Source organism: Oncorhynchus mykiss, chromosome 6 (genome assembly GCF_057628025.1).
Source record: "Oncorhynchus mykiss isolate SJ-2025 chromosome 6, ASM5762802v1, whole genome shotgun sequence".
In the NCBI taxonomy this organism is placed as follows: domain Eukaryota; kingdom Metazoa; phylum Chordata; class Actinopteri; order Salmoniformes; family Salmonidae; genus Oncorhynchus; species Oncorhynchus mykiss.
This window is the reverse complement of record NC_143027.1, coordinates 44,558,461-44,575,576: the sequence shown is the minus strand read 5'-3', so window position 1 is coordinate 44,575,576 and position 17,116 is coordinate 44,558,461. Positions and strand designations below refer to the sequence as shown.

The 17,116-nt window shown below is 41.5% G+C and overlaps 1 protein-coding gene across 2 annotated transcripts in view; it reads left to right on the top strand.

The window, feature by feature from the left end:
* Positions 1-17,116, top strand: part of fbxw8 (F-box and WD repeat domain containing 8) — a 29,652-nt gene that overhangs the window by 5,532 nt on the left and 7,004 nt on the right. For both annotated transcript variants that reach the window (XM_021606588.3, XM_036980168.2), the window contains exon 8: positions 5,334-5,461. In XM_021606588.3, the coding sequence (XP_021462263.3) occupies positions 5,334-5,461 (128 nt within the window). The remainder of the gene's footprint in view (positions 1-5,333; positions 5,462-17,116) is intronic.

The following is a 17,116-nucleotide window of genomic DNA, read 5'->3' as shown; positions in this document are numbered from 1 at the left end:
CTTTTGTTCTACTGTCCTTGGAGTTGGGAACAGGGTTAAATTGAGGTAGCTATGCCAAAGCTATGCACAAAGCCAAAACTGAAGCCCACACCATTATGTTTCTAAGCACTCAACACATTTGGACGGCTACAAATTGGCCAACCTTGAATTAGGCTTTTATTGATGTTAGTATAGGGTTGAATTGAAGTCCTAAATTAATTGCAACCCTATTATGTCACCCCAAAACCTGCACCAATCTAGCAATGAGTAGCAATGCACCAATCTGAGTGTATTTAGAGTCTCTGGGACCCCAATGGGGTGGTGCATCCCAACTTGGGGAATCTGGGACAGAAATGGGGCCACCCGCTGAGGATTGTGGGCATAGAAATAGCTGAACTACTCCTACTGGGTATTGTTCCTAATTACTGTAGTATTTAGTTTACTCTCTTAATGCACAAACTCTCTCACACACACGCACACTAAGCAAGTTTAGTCTCTTGTTCCCAAAGAAGTTGCTGTTTGCGTCTATTAATGTCTTGTATCTAAGGACCTTGCTCCTAACGGAGGCTCATACCTTTATTTATCCCTCTGCAGATTACATACCCAGGAGACAAAATAGTTGCTCAGGGATCAGGTTTGGGTTTCAATACGAAACCATTGTCATGCTTTCCAGTGTATTTCAAGACTATTTTTTTTGCAAGAGCTGTTTTTCTGTTTTGTGACCAAAGGAATATCTCACTGTTTCAAAAACCCACTTAGATAAAAATCTCAGTCTGTCTCTCTCCTCTTAAAAGTTTTATGTTTTGTTTAGCACCGATACTGGTACTTAAGTAATTAGTCAAGTGACTAGGGACCGGTCCCAAATGGAGCCTCTCTCTGTTGGTTCGACAGGTCTTTGGCAGACTCTCCCCCTGACATCATTACAATGTTCTCATTGCTGATGTTGTTATATTAGCCCTACAGCACCACATAGTGGACCTTAGAGAAAGTCTGAGGGATAACTTTACTCCTTCCTCTCAAGGTTACAGCTAAACTGATCTCCCGTGGGCAGTTTCTGCATGTAGTACAAATAATCTGCCACGATTGAATGGGATGCGCGAGATAACGAGCGGCATTCTTTCCATTTTTTGGGGTATCGTCACTGGTTATTTGGACGTATCAGGATTGGGCGAAGGCGGTGCTTCTACTGCTTTGCCTCGAGTGCTTTGCGTGTGTGCCCACACAGATTGGAAGGGGGGGACTTTTGCCTGAACTATCAATTTCTAACTTTTCAATTTCTAAGTATGAACACAGAAGTTGATCACGCATTGGACCAAATTACACTCGATTTTACTGCTGGGTTAACAGAGATTACAGCTAAACTAAATCATATTATGAACTGGAGTTCTGCTTCTACAATCAAGAGAGACGTCATATAGGCTGCCAGCTCCATAGATCTTGGTACACGTTTTGTTGGTGTGTCTTTCCGTCCAAAATAGTGCCGGCTACTTGAATAGTTTCACTATCCAATCAAGTAATCTAAGGCAACATCTCTAAGTTTGTATATTTGACATGGTATTGGTCATTGAGCATTGAGTTTCTTTTGTTTTCATTCTCCACTATAGACCTAGCTAGCTCATCTTCACAAAATTATGCCAATTCATGATCGTCACATTTTCCCTTCACTAATTAAACTTAAAAAATTACAACTTTTAATCCGCTTTAACAAGTCTATCGGCTTCATAGTGTTTCTGACAGCATTTTCCTTCTGCGAAGAGGGAAGTAAGAATTGCCAACAGACTCTGGCGAGGCAGAATGTGTTATATGCTATTTAATGAGAAGACATATGCCTAATTAAAAGCTGTCAAAGAAATGGTGGTGGCATCCAGACATGTTATCTCTCTTTTCACACTGAAAAGTGAGTCATCACTATGATTGGTTGCTTTTCTACTAGCTAAATGTTTTGAATGTATTATGACATGTATTGTCTTTGTTATCCAGGTCAAACAATGTGCCACTCTTCTCTTGTCTGTCTGTCCGTTTGCCTTTCCTGTCTGTGTCTTGTTCATGACTATCTATTGGGACTGTTTATGTCTGTCTGGTGTCTGCGAGAGTCAGCCAGTCAGCTAGCAGTCAGTCTCCAGGTCCTCATTACTACTCCCTCTCCCCTGCCAGGGGACCTACACCCCCAACTCCCCAATCCCTCCCTTGCTAGTGGACCTGGGGGTCTGGACATCTGCTCAGCTGCTCTCTACTGGGCTCCTGTTACCCTGTACCCTGCAGCCACTCAGATAGAGCTGGTAAAACCACAGGCAGCACAGCTTATAGACCTAACACGGAACACAATCATTACATAGATTACACAGAACAGAACCATTACGTACACGGAGTGTACATAACCTTTTTAATATTGAGTTGCACCACCTATTGCCCTCAAAACAGCCTAAATTCATCTGGGCATGGCTTCTACAAGGTGTCAAGCGTTCCACAGGAATGCTGGCTCATGTCGACTCCAATGCTTCCCACAGTTGTGTGAAGTTGGCTGGATTTCTTTCGGGTGGTGGAGCATTCGTGATACATAGGGGAAACTATTGATTGTGAAAAACCCAGCAGCGTTGTAGTTCTTGACCCACTCAAACTGTTGCGCCTGGCACCTACTACCATATCCCGTTCAAAGGCACTTACTGTAAATCTTTGTCTTGCCCATTCAGCCTCTGAATGGCACACATACACAATCCATGTCTCAATTGTCTCAAGGTTTCAACATCCTCCTTTAACCTGTCCCCCCCCCTTCATCTATACTGATTGAAGAGGATTTAACAGGTGACATTGATAAGGGATCATAGCTTTCATCTGGATTTACCTGGTCAGTCTTTATCATGGAATAAGCAGGTGTTCCTACTGTTTTGTACACTCAGTGTATATTTGTTCAGGGGAAAGTGTGACCTCTTCCGTTTGTCGTTTAGATAAATGCTCTTGATTCACTTCCGACCGGTTGCTTTGTAGGCATATCTTTAAACTATTTGAGCGTAATTAATGTCCATGTCAGTCTATGTTGTGTAGATCAACTTGTTTAAAATCATTAGCTTAAAGCCCCCATGCAGTCTTTGTAATTATGTTTTTAAATCACCAATGTATGCCTTAACAAATCACTGTGTGTTTATATCATGAAACTAACTACAGAATATATTTGTTATCATTTATTTCCCTGAGCCTCCTTTGGCCCTTGAAATGCTCAGTCTGTGTGGGCGTTCGGAAAGAAATGTGAAGATATTTACATACACAGCCCTGATTGGCTGATAGCATGGTCCAGGGTCCACCCCCTTACCCAGATAAACAGTCATTGGTCTATTATAATCAGATCACCTTGTGATGTCATGATGTGGGCCAAAAGTTCCATCCCATCTGATGAGGCTGAAATTCCAGGATTTTTTTCCTTCTAACAGCTCTTACACAAAAAAGGCATTTATCGTAATTTTCACAATTTCATAGTGTTATTTCGACCTCAGTGTGGAAATATGAGAAAATAAACAGGAAAATCACATTTAACTGCACTGCCCCTTTAAACAATGCACCTGAAAGTCTAATGCAACATGAACTCATCAACTCATTGCATTATTTGACAATAGATAAGGGACATATGTGTTTGTTTACCAAACAAAGGGACTGGTGAAGGGAGTGAGTTAGGACAAATTATAGATTAGCGGTTCCTTTTTTTCTTCTTTTTTTTCTGTCAGGCACATTAACCCGATGACTGCTGTAGCCAAGCCATGATTCCTTACATCAACACATGCTGAGGTGCCCACTTAACTGGTTGACCATTAGCTTTAAACTGCCCTGATGGCTCCTCCACATAATTGCTGGTTTGGGATGCTTTTTAATCAAACCTCCTCCCTAAAAAGATGATGATTAATTGAAAAAAAAAACATGCAGGCAGACAGCCCCCTTACCGCTCCTTCCCTTTCATCCCACCCCCCATCAAGCTGTGTGTGTGTGCCTGTATGTCCGTCTGTGTGTCCTGTGTGATTTTGGCATGCTCCACTCAGGGCCATCTCAAAATAGGGGACACAAAACAGCTGGCACTTTCTCAAGCCTTACATCATGCTGCCTGCTCTCTTTCCTCTTCATCTCTATCTCTCTCCCTCTTTCGGTTCCTCTCCCTTTTCTCTTACATACTCTCTTTCCTCTCCCCACTCTCTCTCTTATTCATATTTCTCTCTCTCTGACTGGAGGGAACACACTTAATTGTTCTATTTGAATGAATAGGGATGTTTGTGGGTCAATTGCCCTCCTATCATTGTCAAACTTGTTTTAATTTAGCTTTGCAATACTACATTCTTAGCTGAATCTTTTTTGCAAAGGAAAGGTAGTGTTTATGATTATTGACATGGAACCATTTGAGCACTCTTCTCTGTTCACTCATTCATCCTGATAACCTGTCGGTATTGATCCAAGTACTGTGTTTGGCTCTCCGCATACCCACCTGAACTCAGTCTAGAATCTGTTACAAAGCATTGTCTTCTGCCTGTTAACAGCACAGAGATTAATTCCTTTGTAAATGTGAGGTGAAGGAAAGTGTTGTGAGAAGTCTGAGCTCAGACAGACAGACAAGTGTGAGTGATTCTCAGTGGGCTTTTAACTCGGCACACTTCTGAAAGGCATCTTAGGAGATTCATAATGGCATGCATAATTCAGTAGCTCTCAGACTTTGCCAATAGTGCTGTGTGTGTATTAGGGCGTGTTGGGGATAGAGCTGGGACGATAAACCGAAAATGAGCGACACCGACTGAACCAACCACCTATCGTGGACATTTTGCTGATATTGTTCCTTACGATAAGATGCCTATACTGGAGAAGTTTGAAATGAAATAAGTCTACTAATATGGGTGCTTTGTTAATGGGACAATTGATAGCCACAACATTCAAAGTAATAATAGTAGCCTAGTTTGAAGGGGATATAAAAATGTAAAATAAATGTAGAACTGGTTCACATTAATGTTATAAACATATCTTTCTATTTATCGTTATTGTGATAATTCAGTCAATTTATCGTGATATGGATTTTGTCCATATCGTCCAGCCCAGTGTGTGCATGACTAGAAAGTTGTGAAGATCAACTTGTCTTTACTGCCTTAAGTCTGACGCTGTTGCTGGATTTAGAGTACATTGTGACTATTTACTCCGCTGTTTCCACTACTGCATTTTATCTGCTCATATGCAGGTGCTGTCTAACTCCTGCTGCAGTGTTCAGGGATGAGTAAATATGTCTGTAGCAACAGAAGCCATTGTCAAATAACTTCTATGTGTTTCCTCTGGTGCTAACTTTTGCAACCGTAGTGAATGAGTCTTAACTGTGTTGGTGTGTGTGTGTTCAGATCCATGTGTACAGCCTAGAGACGGGCCAGTCGGAGATATCTGTGGGGAACTCAGCGGGAGACTTCTCCTGTGTCAACCTGAGAGACAGCCCTCCTCACATGCTCATCTGTGGAAACAAAGATAGGAGGTATGGGACCGCTGTATGTGTCACCACACCAGCTGGGTACACACACACACACACACACACACACATAGGCACTATGGTGTTAAAATCTGTCTCACATACTTTTGTCTGACAAGTTTGAGCACCACCGTAGTGCCTGTGGCTCCCTTGGGTATACCTTCCAGGTTCAAGTCAGATGCAATAACTGTTTATCACAACACAATATTCCTCAACACACAATTACAACTGATTAGGAATATTGGAACGTAGAGGTGCAAATCACAGCGTACTTCTAGGGGGATCAGGTGTTTTGCAAAGTTGCGAAAAGAAAAGCAATTTTTCACACAACTGGCATACCTTGAAAAACAAAGCATCAAAATTCGTTATGAGAGAGAGGGAGAGGGGACCTAATTAATGATTGGAAGTGAAATACTCTTTGTGAAATACTCTTTGTGGCAACGAGCGTCGGTCGGGGTGGACAGTGTGTTATCTGAAGCCAGCCCATCACCTGGGGGTATTTGTGAAGGAAACAGCAGGGTGGCAGACGATGGCAGTCTCCACATTGCCGTCCAGTGGCCTCGCCATTCAGCCGCTGTATACACACACACAGATGCTGCATCTGCAACCTGGCCGTCAGTATGGGGAAAGAAAGACACAAAAGAGAGCCATCCTCATCTGCACTTGTCCCTGACAGCGGGACAGGAGTTGGCAGGTGAAAGCATAGCACTTTTGGCAGAATCCTTACAAATCAAACTCCTTCACCAAATTCATCAGGCCTTAAGTAGACAGCCAAAAGCGAGGAAAGCATGTGTAGCACTACATCTCGTTGGGCACAGCCGTTCTCGTAAAGTATGACCCCCATCTGTAAGAATAATAGACAAAGTAGGAGACTCTTACCTATGTCCCTCTCTCTGATTAAGTAGTCTTGTACGTAGGCAGTCGGAGGCCAACTTGGCTGTGACCATTTGGCCTTGTCTGATGTGCCAGGGACAAAGGGGCACGAGGGAGATGAGAAGGCAGGCAGCGGGTCTGCTCTAGCTGTCCATTAGGATGGCCAAAGGCCAGGGCCTAATGCGTCTCTTCCTCCTCTCCGTCTCTCTTTTCTCCAAATGAGTTGCTCTCTCACACTCGTTCTGAAGTTTCTAGGGCGCAAACGAGGGTCCTGATAAGGCCGGGGCTGTCTGGAATACTGCCTTGATCATAATTGCCTGGGCCACATCTGAACAAACAGGAAGGATTTTGGGGACTGGGGAGGGAGAGAGGAAGGGATGGGGGGGTGGAATGGAGAGAGAGCCATGGTCGTGCCCAGTGGTCCTGTACCCATAGGAAATAACAAACCACAACCCTAAAACAAAGAAAAATATACTGTCTGCTTTGTCTCCTCTATTAGCCTTTCCATTTCATTGAATCAAGTGTAATCTCATGCATTCTGTGGTAAAACATTCAATAGTTGCCAGTCTAGTTTTAAACATACCTTTATTGAGCTCAACTGGTGTTAAAGGTCCAATGCAGCCATTGTTATCTCAATATCAACTCATTTCTGTGTAACAATGAAGCACCTTACTATGTTCAATTAAAATGTTCAGAAAGAAACAAAAATAGCTTCTTAGCAACGGGCAATTCACTCTTTGCTAAGCCTTGCCCCCTTTGGTTACTGTTGCAACCTCGGACAACATTTTTTTCTATCAGGTACGTTGTGGTGGAATGTCATTACAATTGCTTCACGGGAACCCGGTACAATGTAGTGTGTGGCTTGCCACTGGATGGCTGAATGCACTGTCATGCACTCAAAACTAGTTTTGGAGCTAACTAGTTATCTCAAGTCGTATCCTGATGTCGACAGCAGATGATAGTTGGATTCATAATATAGCAAACCTAGCTAGATAACATACATTTCGAGAAAACAAAGTTATATTAACTGTCTGGCTAGCTAGCGTTAACAACGTTTGGTGGTCAAAGAGACTGATCGCTAGCTCTAACCAGCTGAGCTAGCAAACAATGTAACATATAATCATTTATAATAACATATAATTTCAGATTAGAAAAATACTCCAATAGGCTTTGCATTTTAGGAATCACAGTAGCAAGTACCCCATGTGCACTGTTTAAGCAATTTAACGTTAGCTATTTAAACAATTTAGCTTTTTTTTTATTAACTCAGTTTTGCTATAGCTCTCATTGGCTTTCATGCATTTGAAACGTGAGCTTGTCAGAGTTGCTGTCCATTGGTTGGCCAAAATTCTGGGGCGGGGCTTAAAGAAGGGTCAATTTCTCAAGCAATCATTTTGTTAGGACTGTCTGAGTGGGGAGGGAAAACCGAACATGTGTTATTGTCAGACAGGCTATTAACTAATTTAATGCCTGGTGATGTCACCATGGAAGGCCAAAAATCAGACTCTTTTCAAACAGCTCTTACACTAAAAGGATAATCATTTTCACAGTATTATTCCAACCTCATAGTGTGGAAATATATATAAAACACTGAAAAATCATGTTTTTGACTGCACTGGGCCTTTAAGATGACAGACACTCAAATACTTGAACATACGGTTCAATGTCATTCCTAATCTGGTTTACAGTTCCACTCTCACATTACTGTGTTGTATAGATGTTAAGCCCCCTATTTGGGAGACTTAGAGCAGTTTTGGACCCGTGGCAACTGACATTTTTGTGTACAAAGTTCTCTGTGAACCAATGGAGGCTGCTGTGGGGAGGATGGCTCATAATAATGGCTGGAATGGAGTCAATGCAATGGTATCAAACATATGGTTTCCATGTGGTTGATACAATTCCAGCGACTCCATTTCAACCGTTACTATTTATGCCTTCCTCCCCTCAGCAGCCCCCACTGCTGTGAACGTCAAATGGTCCCATGTCTTATAATGCAAGAAAGCCCCATTTCTCTTTTCGCAGGGCTGACTTAAAGTGTCAGTTTTCAGACCCCATGTTTGCATATTGCATAGGGAGTGACGTGTCACATTTTCTGGCCTACAGTGCATTCGTAAAGTATTCAGACCCCTTCCCTTTATCCACATTTTGTTACGTTACAGCCGCCTTAAGTGGATTAACTGAAATGTTTTCCTCATCAATCTACACACGATACCCGAATGCATTAAAAATAAATAACTTATTTACATAAGTATTCAGGCCCTTTGCTATGACACTTGAAATTGAGCATCCTGTTTCCATTGATCATCCTTGAGATGTTTCTACAACTTGATTGGAGTCCCCCTGTGGTAAATTCAATTGAGTGGACATGATTTGGAATGGTACGCCTGTCTATATAAGGTCCGTAGTTGACAGTGCATGTCAGACTAAACCAAGCCATGAATTCGAAGGAACCAAGCCATGAATTCGAAGGAATCAAGCCCCGAGTGGCTCAGCGGTCTAAGGCACTGCATCTCAGTGCTAGAGGCATCACCACAGACCCTGGTTAGATACCAGGCTATATCACAACCAGCCGTGATTGGGAGTCCCATAGGGCGGCGCACAATTGGCCCAGCGTCGTCTGGGTTAGGGTTTGACCTGGGTAGGCCGTCTTTTTCTCATTTTGTCTGTCATAGTTGAACTGTACCTATGATGAAGATTACAGGACTCTCTCATCATTTTAGGTGGGAGAACTTGCACAATTGGTGGCTGACTAAATACTTTTTCTGCCCCACTGTATAAGCCCTGTGGTATGTGGTAATTTGCATAGGATTTCTATCTTAACGCTTATATCGGAATGTACTAGGAATTTGTTGTTATGTCCTACCTAAGCTGGAGATGCCTTCAAAAGTCCTGTTTCTGTATTATACTTGGACCTCAGCTCTTCAAAAGAGGTAAAAGTGTTTTCTTGATACAGACAGCCAATGTTCTTTATCCCCTTTCTATACCAACCTTTCCAGAAAACCATGTGTCCCCCTATTTTCAATTTAGGGTTGTTCCATAACGAAGCATAGCTTATCAAGAAAGGTGAAGATCTCTCTCTCTCTCTCTCACTCACTCACTCACTCACTCACTCACTCACTCACTCACTCACTCACTCACTCACTCACTCACTCACTCACTCACTCACATATATATATATATGAATCTGGCTCCATATATTTTTTTAGTATGGGACAGTATTGGATACTGGAGTCCCACCTTTTGTTGACTCAAATAATCTGATGCTCTGAAATGGGGCATTAAGTTCTTCCTCCATGTCCACCCAGATTGGCCTAGTCGAGTTCTCAATAAAGAGAGAGCCTATTTGGGAAGCTACAAAGACTTCTTCTTTTTTTTTTTTTAAACAGTATTTTTATTGGAATTTCACAATTGTCACCCATATTAAGAGATACAACAACAGAGACAAAGCACACAGAAAAAAAGAAAAACAGCACCCACTTACACATATCTACGCATATATATATATATATATATACACATACACATACACATACATATACATACGTACACCATTTTCCTCTTCCCGCTCGGTGCTTCTCTCACCCCATCACGTCTCTCAATACATACATTTTAAACAAACTTACAAACAGAAATTAAACAAAAAAGCTCAGTTTAAACCAAGAGGTTAGGTTCAACACATGGAACGTACAGTGTAGTTCTGAAATACATACATCCCCGTCATTCTACGAGAATCCTGTTGACTCTGACTTGTGTGTGTGTGGTTTGCTCCCATGATTTGGTAAATAGTGGACATTTCCACGACAATCCTTGCAGCATAATAGCTGATACCTCAGGTTCTAGGTAATTTAGATAAGGTTCCCATACTTTGTAGAACTGGTCTGTTTTAGAATGCAATGTACATGTCAGATATTCCAGAGGCACCCATTCAAATAGTATCTTATGCCAATCTTTAATAGAAGGAACCTTATCACTAATCCACTGTAAAAGGATGTTTTTCCTCGCTGCGAAGGTAAGGATGTTGTAAAGCCTCCTTTTACCCACAGAAGTAACCTGCCTACTAGGGAGACCTAACAGTAAAGAAACTGGTTCCAATTCTAGATCAACCCCTAGGATCTTTTCAATTTCTTGCAGAACACCAGACTAGTATCTTTGTATTTTGGTACATGACCATAAACAATGTGTTAGAGTGCCTGTATCAGTTTTGCATTTAAGACACTGAGGGGAAGAGGAAGTGGGGCTAAAAGCATGTCTGCGATTTGGGGATATATGCAATCTGTGTATTATTCTTAATTGGATTGCTCTAGTACGATTACATATAGATATTGTTTTTGCATATCTCCAAATGTCCTCCCACATCTCTTCGTCAATAGTAACAGACAATTCTTTCTCCCACACTTGTTTCACCCTCTGTGTGTTGACAGCAGAAAGGGACCTTAAAGTATCATAAAACAGACTTACAGACATTTTCCTTTGTGGGAAAAAAAGCATTCTTTCAATGACAGACACATCAGGGTTACCAATTAAGGTGGTGCTCTTCAGGATATAATGTCTTACTTGTAGGAAGCGGAAAAAGTCCTGCTTCGGGAGTCGATATTTCTCGACCATCTGCTCAAATGACAACAAAATCTTATCAACAAATAAGTCATTTAGCCTGCGTATGCCCTTATTAAGCCAAAAGTTAAAGCCGGCATCCAGCAATCCTGGACTGAAATCTGGATTGTTAAGAATTGGGGTAAGAGCAGAGGTTAGTTTGGACCTTCCCAGGAAGCGTTGAACTGACCTCCATACTTTGAGTGTGTTAAGTGTAACGGGATTATTGCAGTGATCTTCTACAGACTTGAAACTTCTGAAAAATAAAAGATCCTGTAAGGGGTATTTTGAAAGAGAAGTTTCAATGTCTAACCAAATAGAGGAGTCATCATTTGTGATCTAACAAAGGTGGGCACACCATTGATAGAACCTGATATTGGGCAGGTCCAAGTTTCGCACTATTGTTGTTTGTTTCAAAGAATATCGTAAAGTGTGTTTTAAGGAATTCACAAAACGCCTCGTCCTGTAAGAGGCTGGTGTTCATTTGCCAATATTTCAACAGTCAGATCAATGGGTGCATGATCTGTCATAGCTATCGTGCCCACATTGTAAGCACCCACTTTATCTATGAGAGAGTGTGAGATCAGAAAGTAGTCGATGCATGAATAAACAGTGTGGCTATTTGAAAATAATGTGTAATTGCGAGCGGTTGGATTGATCAATCTCTATATATCATAAAGACCAACATCTTTACACAGTATTTTAATTGCTTCTTGAGTTTGAGGTCCTGGTTAGACCCGTTTTGGATTTATCTAAAAAAGCTTCAGGGACCTGATTTATAATTCCCCCCAGTACCAGAGGAAAACCACCTAAATCCAGTATTATTTTGTTAAGTTGAAGGAAGAAGTCTGGGTCATCTTCATTTGGAGCATAAATATTTACCAATATTATATTTTGTCCTGAAATCTTTACAAGTAAAATCAAGATTCATCCCTCTTTGTCCTTAAACTCTTTTTCCACTTGAACATTTGGAAAGGTATGAAGGCCCTATACCAGGCCTTCATCCGTGTGAAGTGTCCCGAGGTCTTCCGGGCGCTGATGCACCAGCTAGAATTAGCACGTTTTAACAACGCCAAATATAGGCATGAAATGACAAATATGACATGTCATAGAGATGACATAAATCAATCAAACCATCGAACATAAAGACGGGCTGATCGTTATTCTCGCAAAGAGAAGAGATTACCTTTCTCGTGGAGACTGATACATGAACTGTATAGATCCAAAAGACAGGAATGTAAACTGAGGTCAGCTACAAAAGAGAGACCGGTATAAGTCATAATAATGATAAAATAAAATAAGCTGACTAACACTTTGGCTTGTGCCCATCACTCATGGCACGAACACACCTATTGTGGTCTATATTGACCCACTATTGCTGTTATTAGAATGAAAACTTGATATGCTTGGACTATAGTCCTGATTAATCCAGTACTATAATGATGCCAGCTGTAAACCAGAAAGATAAATTATAGGCCGCATTCGTAGAATAAACACTCAATGAGACTTACTCACAACATGGGAAGTTATATCGCCTTAGAGAAAAATGTTAATCCATCCGTGATGAACCATTGCCACCATCCGGAACTTCCATAGCCTACCACGCTACTCAATTTGTTTGGCCTCATTGACGTCCATGACACAATTCTTTGCCTCTTTTGGGTCTGTGAAACGAAGTAATGATCCTCTCAAAGTAACCCAGCACATATTCCTCAAAAAGTCAGGGAAAAACTCCACTTTGGTCTCCTTCCATTGAAAAGTCCTACGCTCCTTGGCTCTGAGCCGGAACTTCCCCCTGTCAGTGTATCGTAAGAATTTCACCAGGATAGGACGGGGGTTGCGTGGGGCTGGTCCTGTGCGCAGTGTCGTCGGTTTCCGATGTGTTCTCTCGATGGGCATGTTGTTAACTTAACATCCTCCGGTGTTTTATCAAATAGGTTGCGTAAAATGTCTTTCACACAATCTTCCATATTTATGTGGATTTCGGGAAACCCTCTGATCTGAAGTGCGTGTCTCCGAATGTCATTTTCCTGGTATTGAAGTCGTTCTTCGATCAGTCTCCATTTTTTCAACAGTGTCGTTTAGGCGGTTGTTCTTGTCCTCCAAGGTTGATGTCCTCTCTTCAGCGTGCGTAACTTGGTTGTTGAGTGTGTCCACTTTTGCTTTCAGTGCACTGTATGTTTTATTTCAGCCACAACTTCGCCCACCCGCAATTTTCTCTTTTGAGATTTTTGTTCATTTTGCGAATCTCATTTAGAACTGGGTCATCAGGTTGTTTTTCTTCCCCGTTTTCCTTGCTAGCTGCAGGTAGAGATGACATTTGTGTTTTTTGTCAAAAGTGTCTGCTTATGTGCATTTCTAAGTAAAATTTCCATGTAACTGATATGTTTGACAATTTAAATAACAATGTGTAAATCGGCGTTGAATAATTCGTTAAAATATAGTTGGAGCTACAGTTAGCTGCTGCTCCTCGTCACATCGTCGCCGGAAGTCAATCATTTGTTCTTAACTGACTTGCCTAGTTAAATAACGGTTAAATAAATAAATAATTGTCTGAATAGCTCCGATACAGGATTGTGTCGAGGCAGAAATCTGGGGAAGGGTACCAAAAATAATATTGCAGCATTGAAGGTCCCCAAGAACACAGTGGCTTCCGTTATTCTTAAATGGAAGTAGTTTGGCCAAACTGAGCAATTGGGGGAGAAGGGCCTTGGTCAGGGAGGTGACCAGGAACCTGATGGTCACTCTGACAGAGCTCCAGAGTTCCTCTGTGGAGATGGGATAACCTTTGAGAATGACAACCATCTCTGCAGCACTCCACCAATCAGGCCTTTACAGTAGAGTGGCCAGACAGAAGCCACTCCTCATTAAAAGGCACATGACAGCCCGCTTGGAGTTTGCCAAAAGGCACCTGAAGACTTTCAGACCATGAAAAACAAGATTCTCTGGTCTGATGTAACCAAGATTTAACTCTTTGTCCTGAACGCCAAGCGTCACGTCTGGAGGAAACTTGGTGGTGGCAGCATCATGCTGTGGGATGTTTTTCAGCGGCAGGGACTGGGAGACCAGTCAGAATCGAGGTAAAGATGAACTGAGCAAATTACAGAGAGATTGGGGCGGCAGGGTAGCCTAGTGGTTAGAGCTTTGGACTAGTAACCGGAAGGTTGCAAGTTCAAACCCCCGAGCTGACAAGGTACAAATCTGTCGTTCTGCCCCTGAACAGGCAGTTAACCCACTGTTCCTAGGCCGTCATTGAAAATAAGAATTTGTTCTTAACTGACTTGCCTGGTTAAATAAAGGTAAAATAAATAAAAAAGATTATTGATGAAAACCTGCTCCAGAGCGCTCAGGACCTCTGAGGCGAAGGTTTACTTTCTAACAGGACAATGACCCTAAGCATACAGCCAAGACAATGCAGGAGTGGCTCGGGTCAAGTCTCTGAGTGTCCTTGAGTAGCCCAGCCAGAGCCCAGTCTTGAACCCGATTGAACATCTCTGGAGAGACTTGAAAATTGCTGTGCAGCGATGCTCCCCATCCAACCTGACAGCTTGAGAGGATCTGCAAAAAAGAAAGAAACTCCACAAATACCCAAGAAATACCCAAGAAGACTCGAGGCTGCAATTGCTGTCAAAGGTGCTTCAACAAAGTACTAAGTATAAATTGTCTGAGTACTTATGGTGATATTTCAGATTTTTATTTTTAATGCATTTGCAAAAACCTGTTTTTGCTTTGTCATTAAGGGATGTTGTGTGTAGATTGAGGAGTCTGTTATAGTCATCACTCTGGTTGTAATTCCGATAGTGTCCACAAAATGGCAGCAGTGTATGTGCAACGTTTCAGATGGATAACTTGGAGTATGACTGATCCTCAAGACTTTTAGTGTGAAGTCCCCATGTACATTTGGGCAAAAGGAGACATTCACATTCATATTCTATTTTTTTTGCAAGAATATCGTCAAATCTGTATACTTGGACTCCAAGTATTAGTAGCCATTTTATAAGTTCAACATTTGCAAAACAACGAGTTTTCAACTCTGAATATCCTTTATAATTTTTGTCCAAAATTAAAAGGCATGCTGTCATACATTTTATGACATAAACATGGTTTCCTGATACTCCCGTAAATACCAGATCATTGTCTATCTAGCTAGCTTTGTTTGACCCCGATTGGTGCTCATTTGACAAAGATAGTCGTTCAAGGGATGGCCGCCCGCGTCATTGGTGTGCCATGAAGGCATCGCTCTCTGACCAAATATGGTATCCTATAGGATATATTATACCCCTAATAAAATAGTGAAGTCTTGTTACCTTCTAGGATCTCTGAGGAATAGATACAAACGTGATTTGACTCGTTGAAACAATGTATAGGGTGAGATTTTCAGATTCCTTTTTTTGCAAATTGAATGAGTGGAAATACAAAATCGATCTTGCCCGCTATATGGACTTTTTTAGGATTTTATCTAACAAAACAACACTTCATGTTATCTCTGGAACCCTTTGGATAATAAATCAGAGCAAGATTTCTGAATGGAAGTACACATTTCACCTTCAGAGGTGAATTTATCACACCTATTGCGGTGAAAAAACGGTGTTGTTGTTAGGAGCTCTCCTCAAACAATAGCATGGTATTCTTACGCAGTAATAGCTACTGCAAATTGGACAGTGCAGTTATATTAACAAGAATTTAAGCTTTCAGACAATGTAAGACACTTCTATGTACCGACATTTGTTGTTACTCTAAAATATGCAATCTTGACACAACGCGCTGAATGATTTACAACTGTCCTCTCTGTGGTCACAGTTTTAAAAGTTATTAAATCTTACGTAGGCTAGTAGTCTATTAAACTTGGCTGTGGCCAGAGTCATGGAAGCTCTGTAGCCACAGTGATTTAAGCTATCCGATTGGGCAGCGCAGTAGGTGCACTCAATTTTAGTCACAGATTTTCCGGTCCGCCGGGTAGGCGGAGTTTGTCTCATGGGGAAACTTTGCTTACCCGGTGCGCAAGACTTTTGAATCAAGTGCACCTACGGTAACAGCTTAACACACATTTTTTAAAGGATCGCAAGCCTTTATCGTTCGTTGACTTTTCTACAGAAATATATGGTGATCGACTAGGAATGCCTTAAAGATCGACCGGTTGGCGACCACTGATTTAACGGATGCAGCAATACTATACTGAATATAAATGCAACATGCAACAATAACAAAAATTTCACTGAGTTAGATTTCATATGAGGAAATCAGTCAATTGAAATAAATTCATTAGGCCCTAATTTATGTATTTCTCATGACTGGGCAAGGGCCCACCCACCTCATGCTCATGACTGGGCCTTTGAGGGTATAGGCCCACCCACTTGGCAGCCAGGCCCATCCTGTAGGGAACCCAGCCAATCAGAATGATTTTCCCCACTAAACAGGCTTTTATTACAGACAGAAATACTCCTCAACACCGTGGTCCTGGGCTGGCTGGGTACACGTGGTCTGCGGTTGTGAGGCCGGTTGAACGTACTGCCAAATTCGCTAAAACGACGTTGGAGGTGGCTTATGGTGGAGACATGAACATATAATTATCCGGCAACAGCTCTGGTGGACATTCCTGTATGCCAATTGCACGCTCCCTCAAAGCTTGAGGCATCTGTGGCATTGTGTTGTGTGACACAACTGCACATTTTAATGACCATTTATTGTCCCCAGCACAAGGTACACCTATGTAATGATCATGCTGTTTAATCAGCTTTTTATATGCCACACCTGTCAGGTGGAGGGATTATCTTGGCAAAGGAGAAATGCTCACTAACAGTGATGTAAACATTTTAGAGAAATACGCTTTTTGTGCATATGGAAAGTTTCTGGGATTTATTATTTCAGCTCATGAAACATGAGACCAACACTTTACATATTGCGTTTATATTTTTGTTCATCGTAGTTTCATCTCACTTTCATATTCTCAGCCGGATTTAGCTCTCTCAACATTAAAAAATACTAAATAATTTCATAGAATTGAACTGACCATTTGTATATGATTTTTATATTCTCATAATATTTGTACTATATACTTGAGTTTGTCCTCAAAAGTGAGTATTATTATTTTTTATTAACAGATGGGTGAGTTCCTGACCTTTCTAAAACGTTACCAGTTACTGGTTATGGCCATCTCATGGGGGGAAAAAAATGTGTTTGGGTATTTTTATTTTGGTG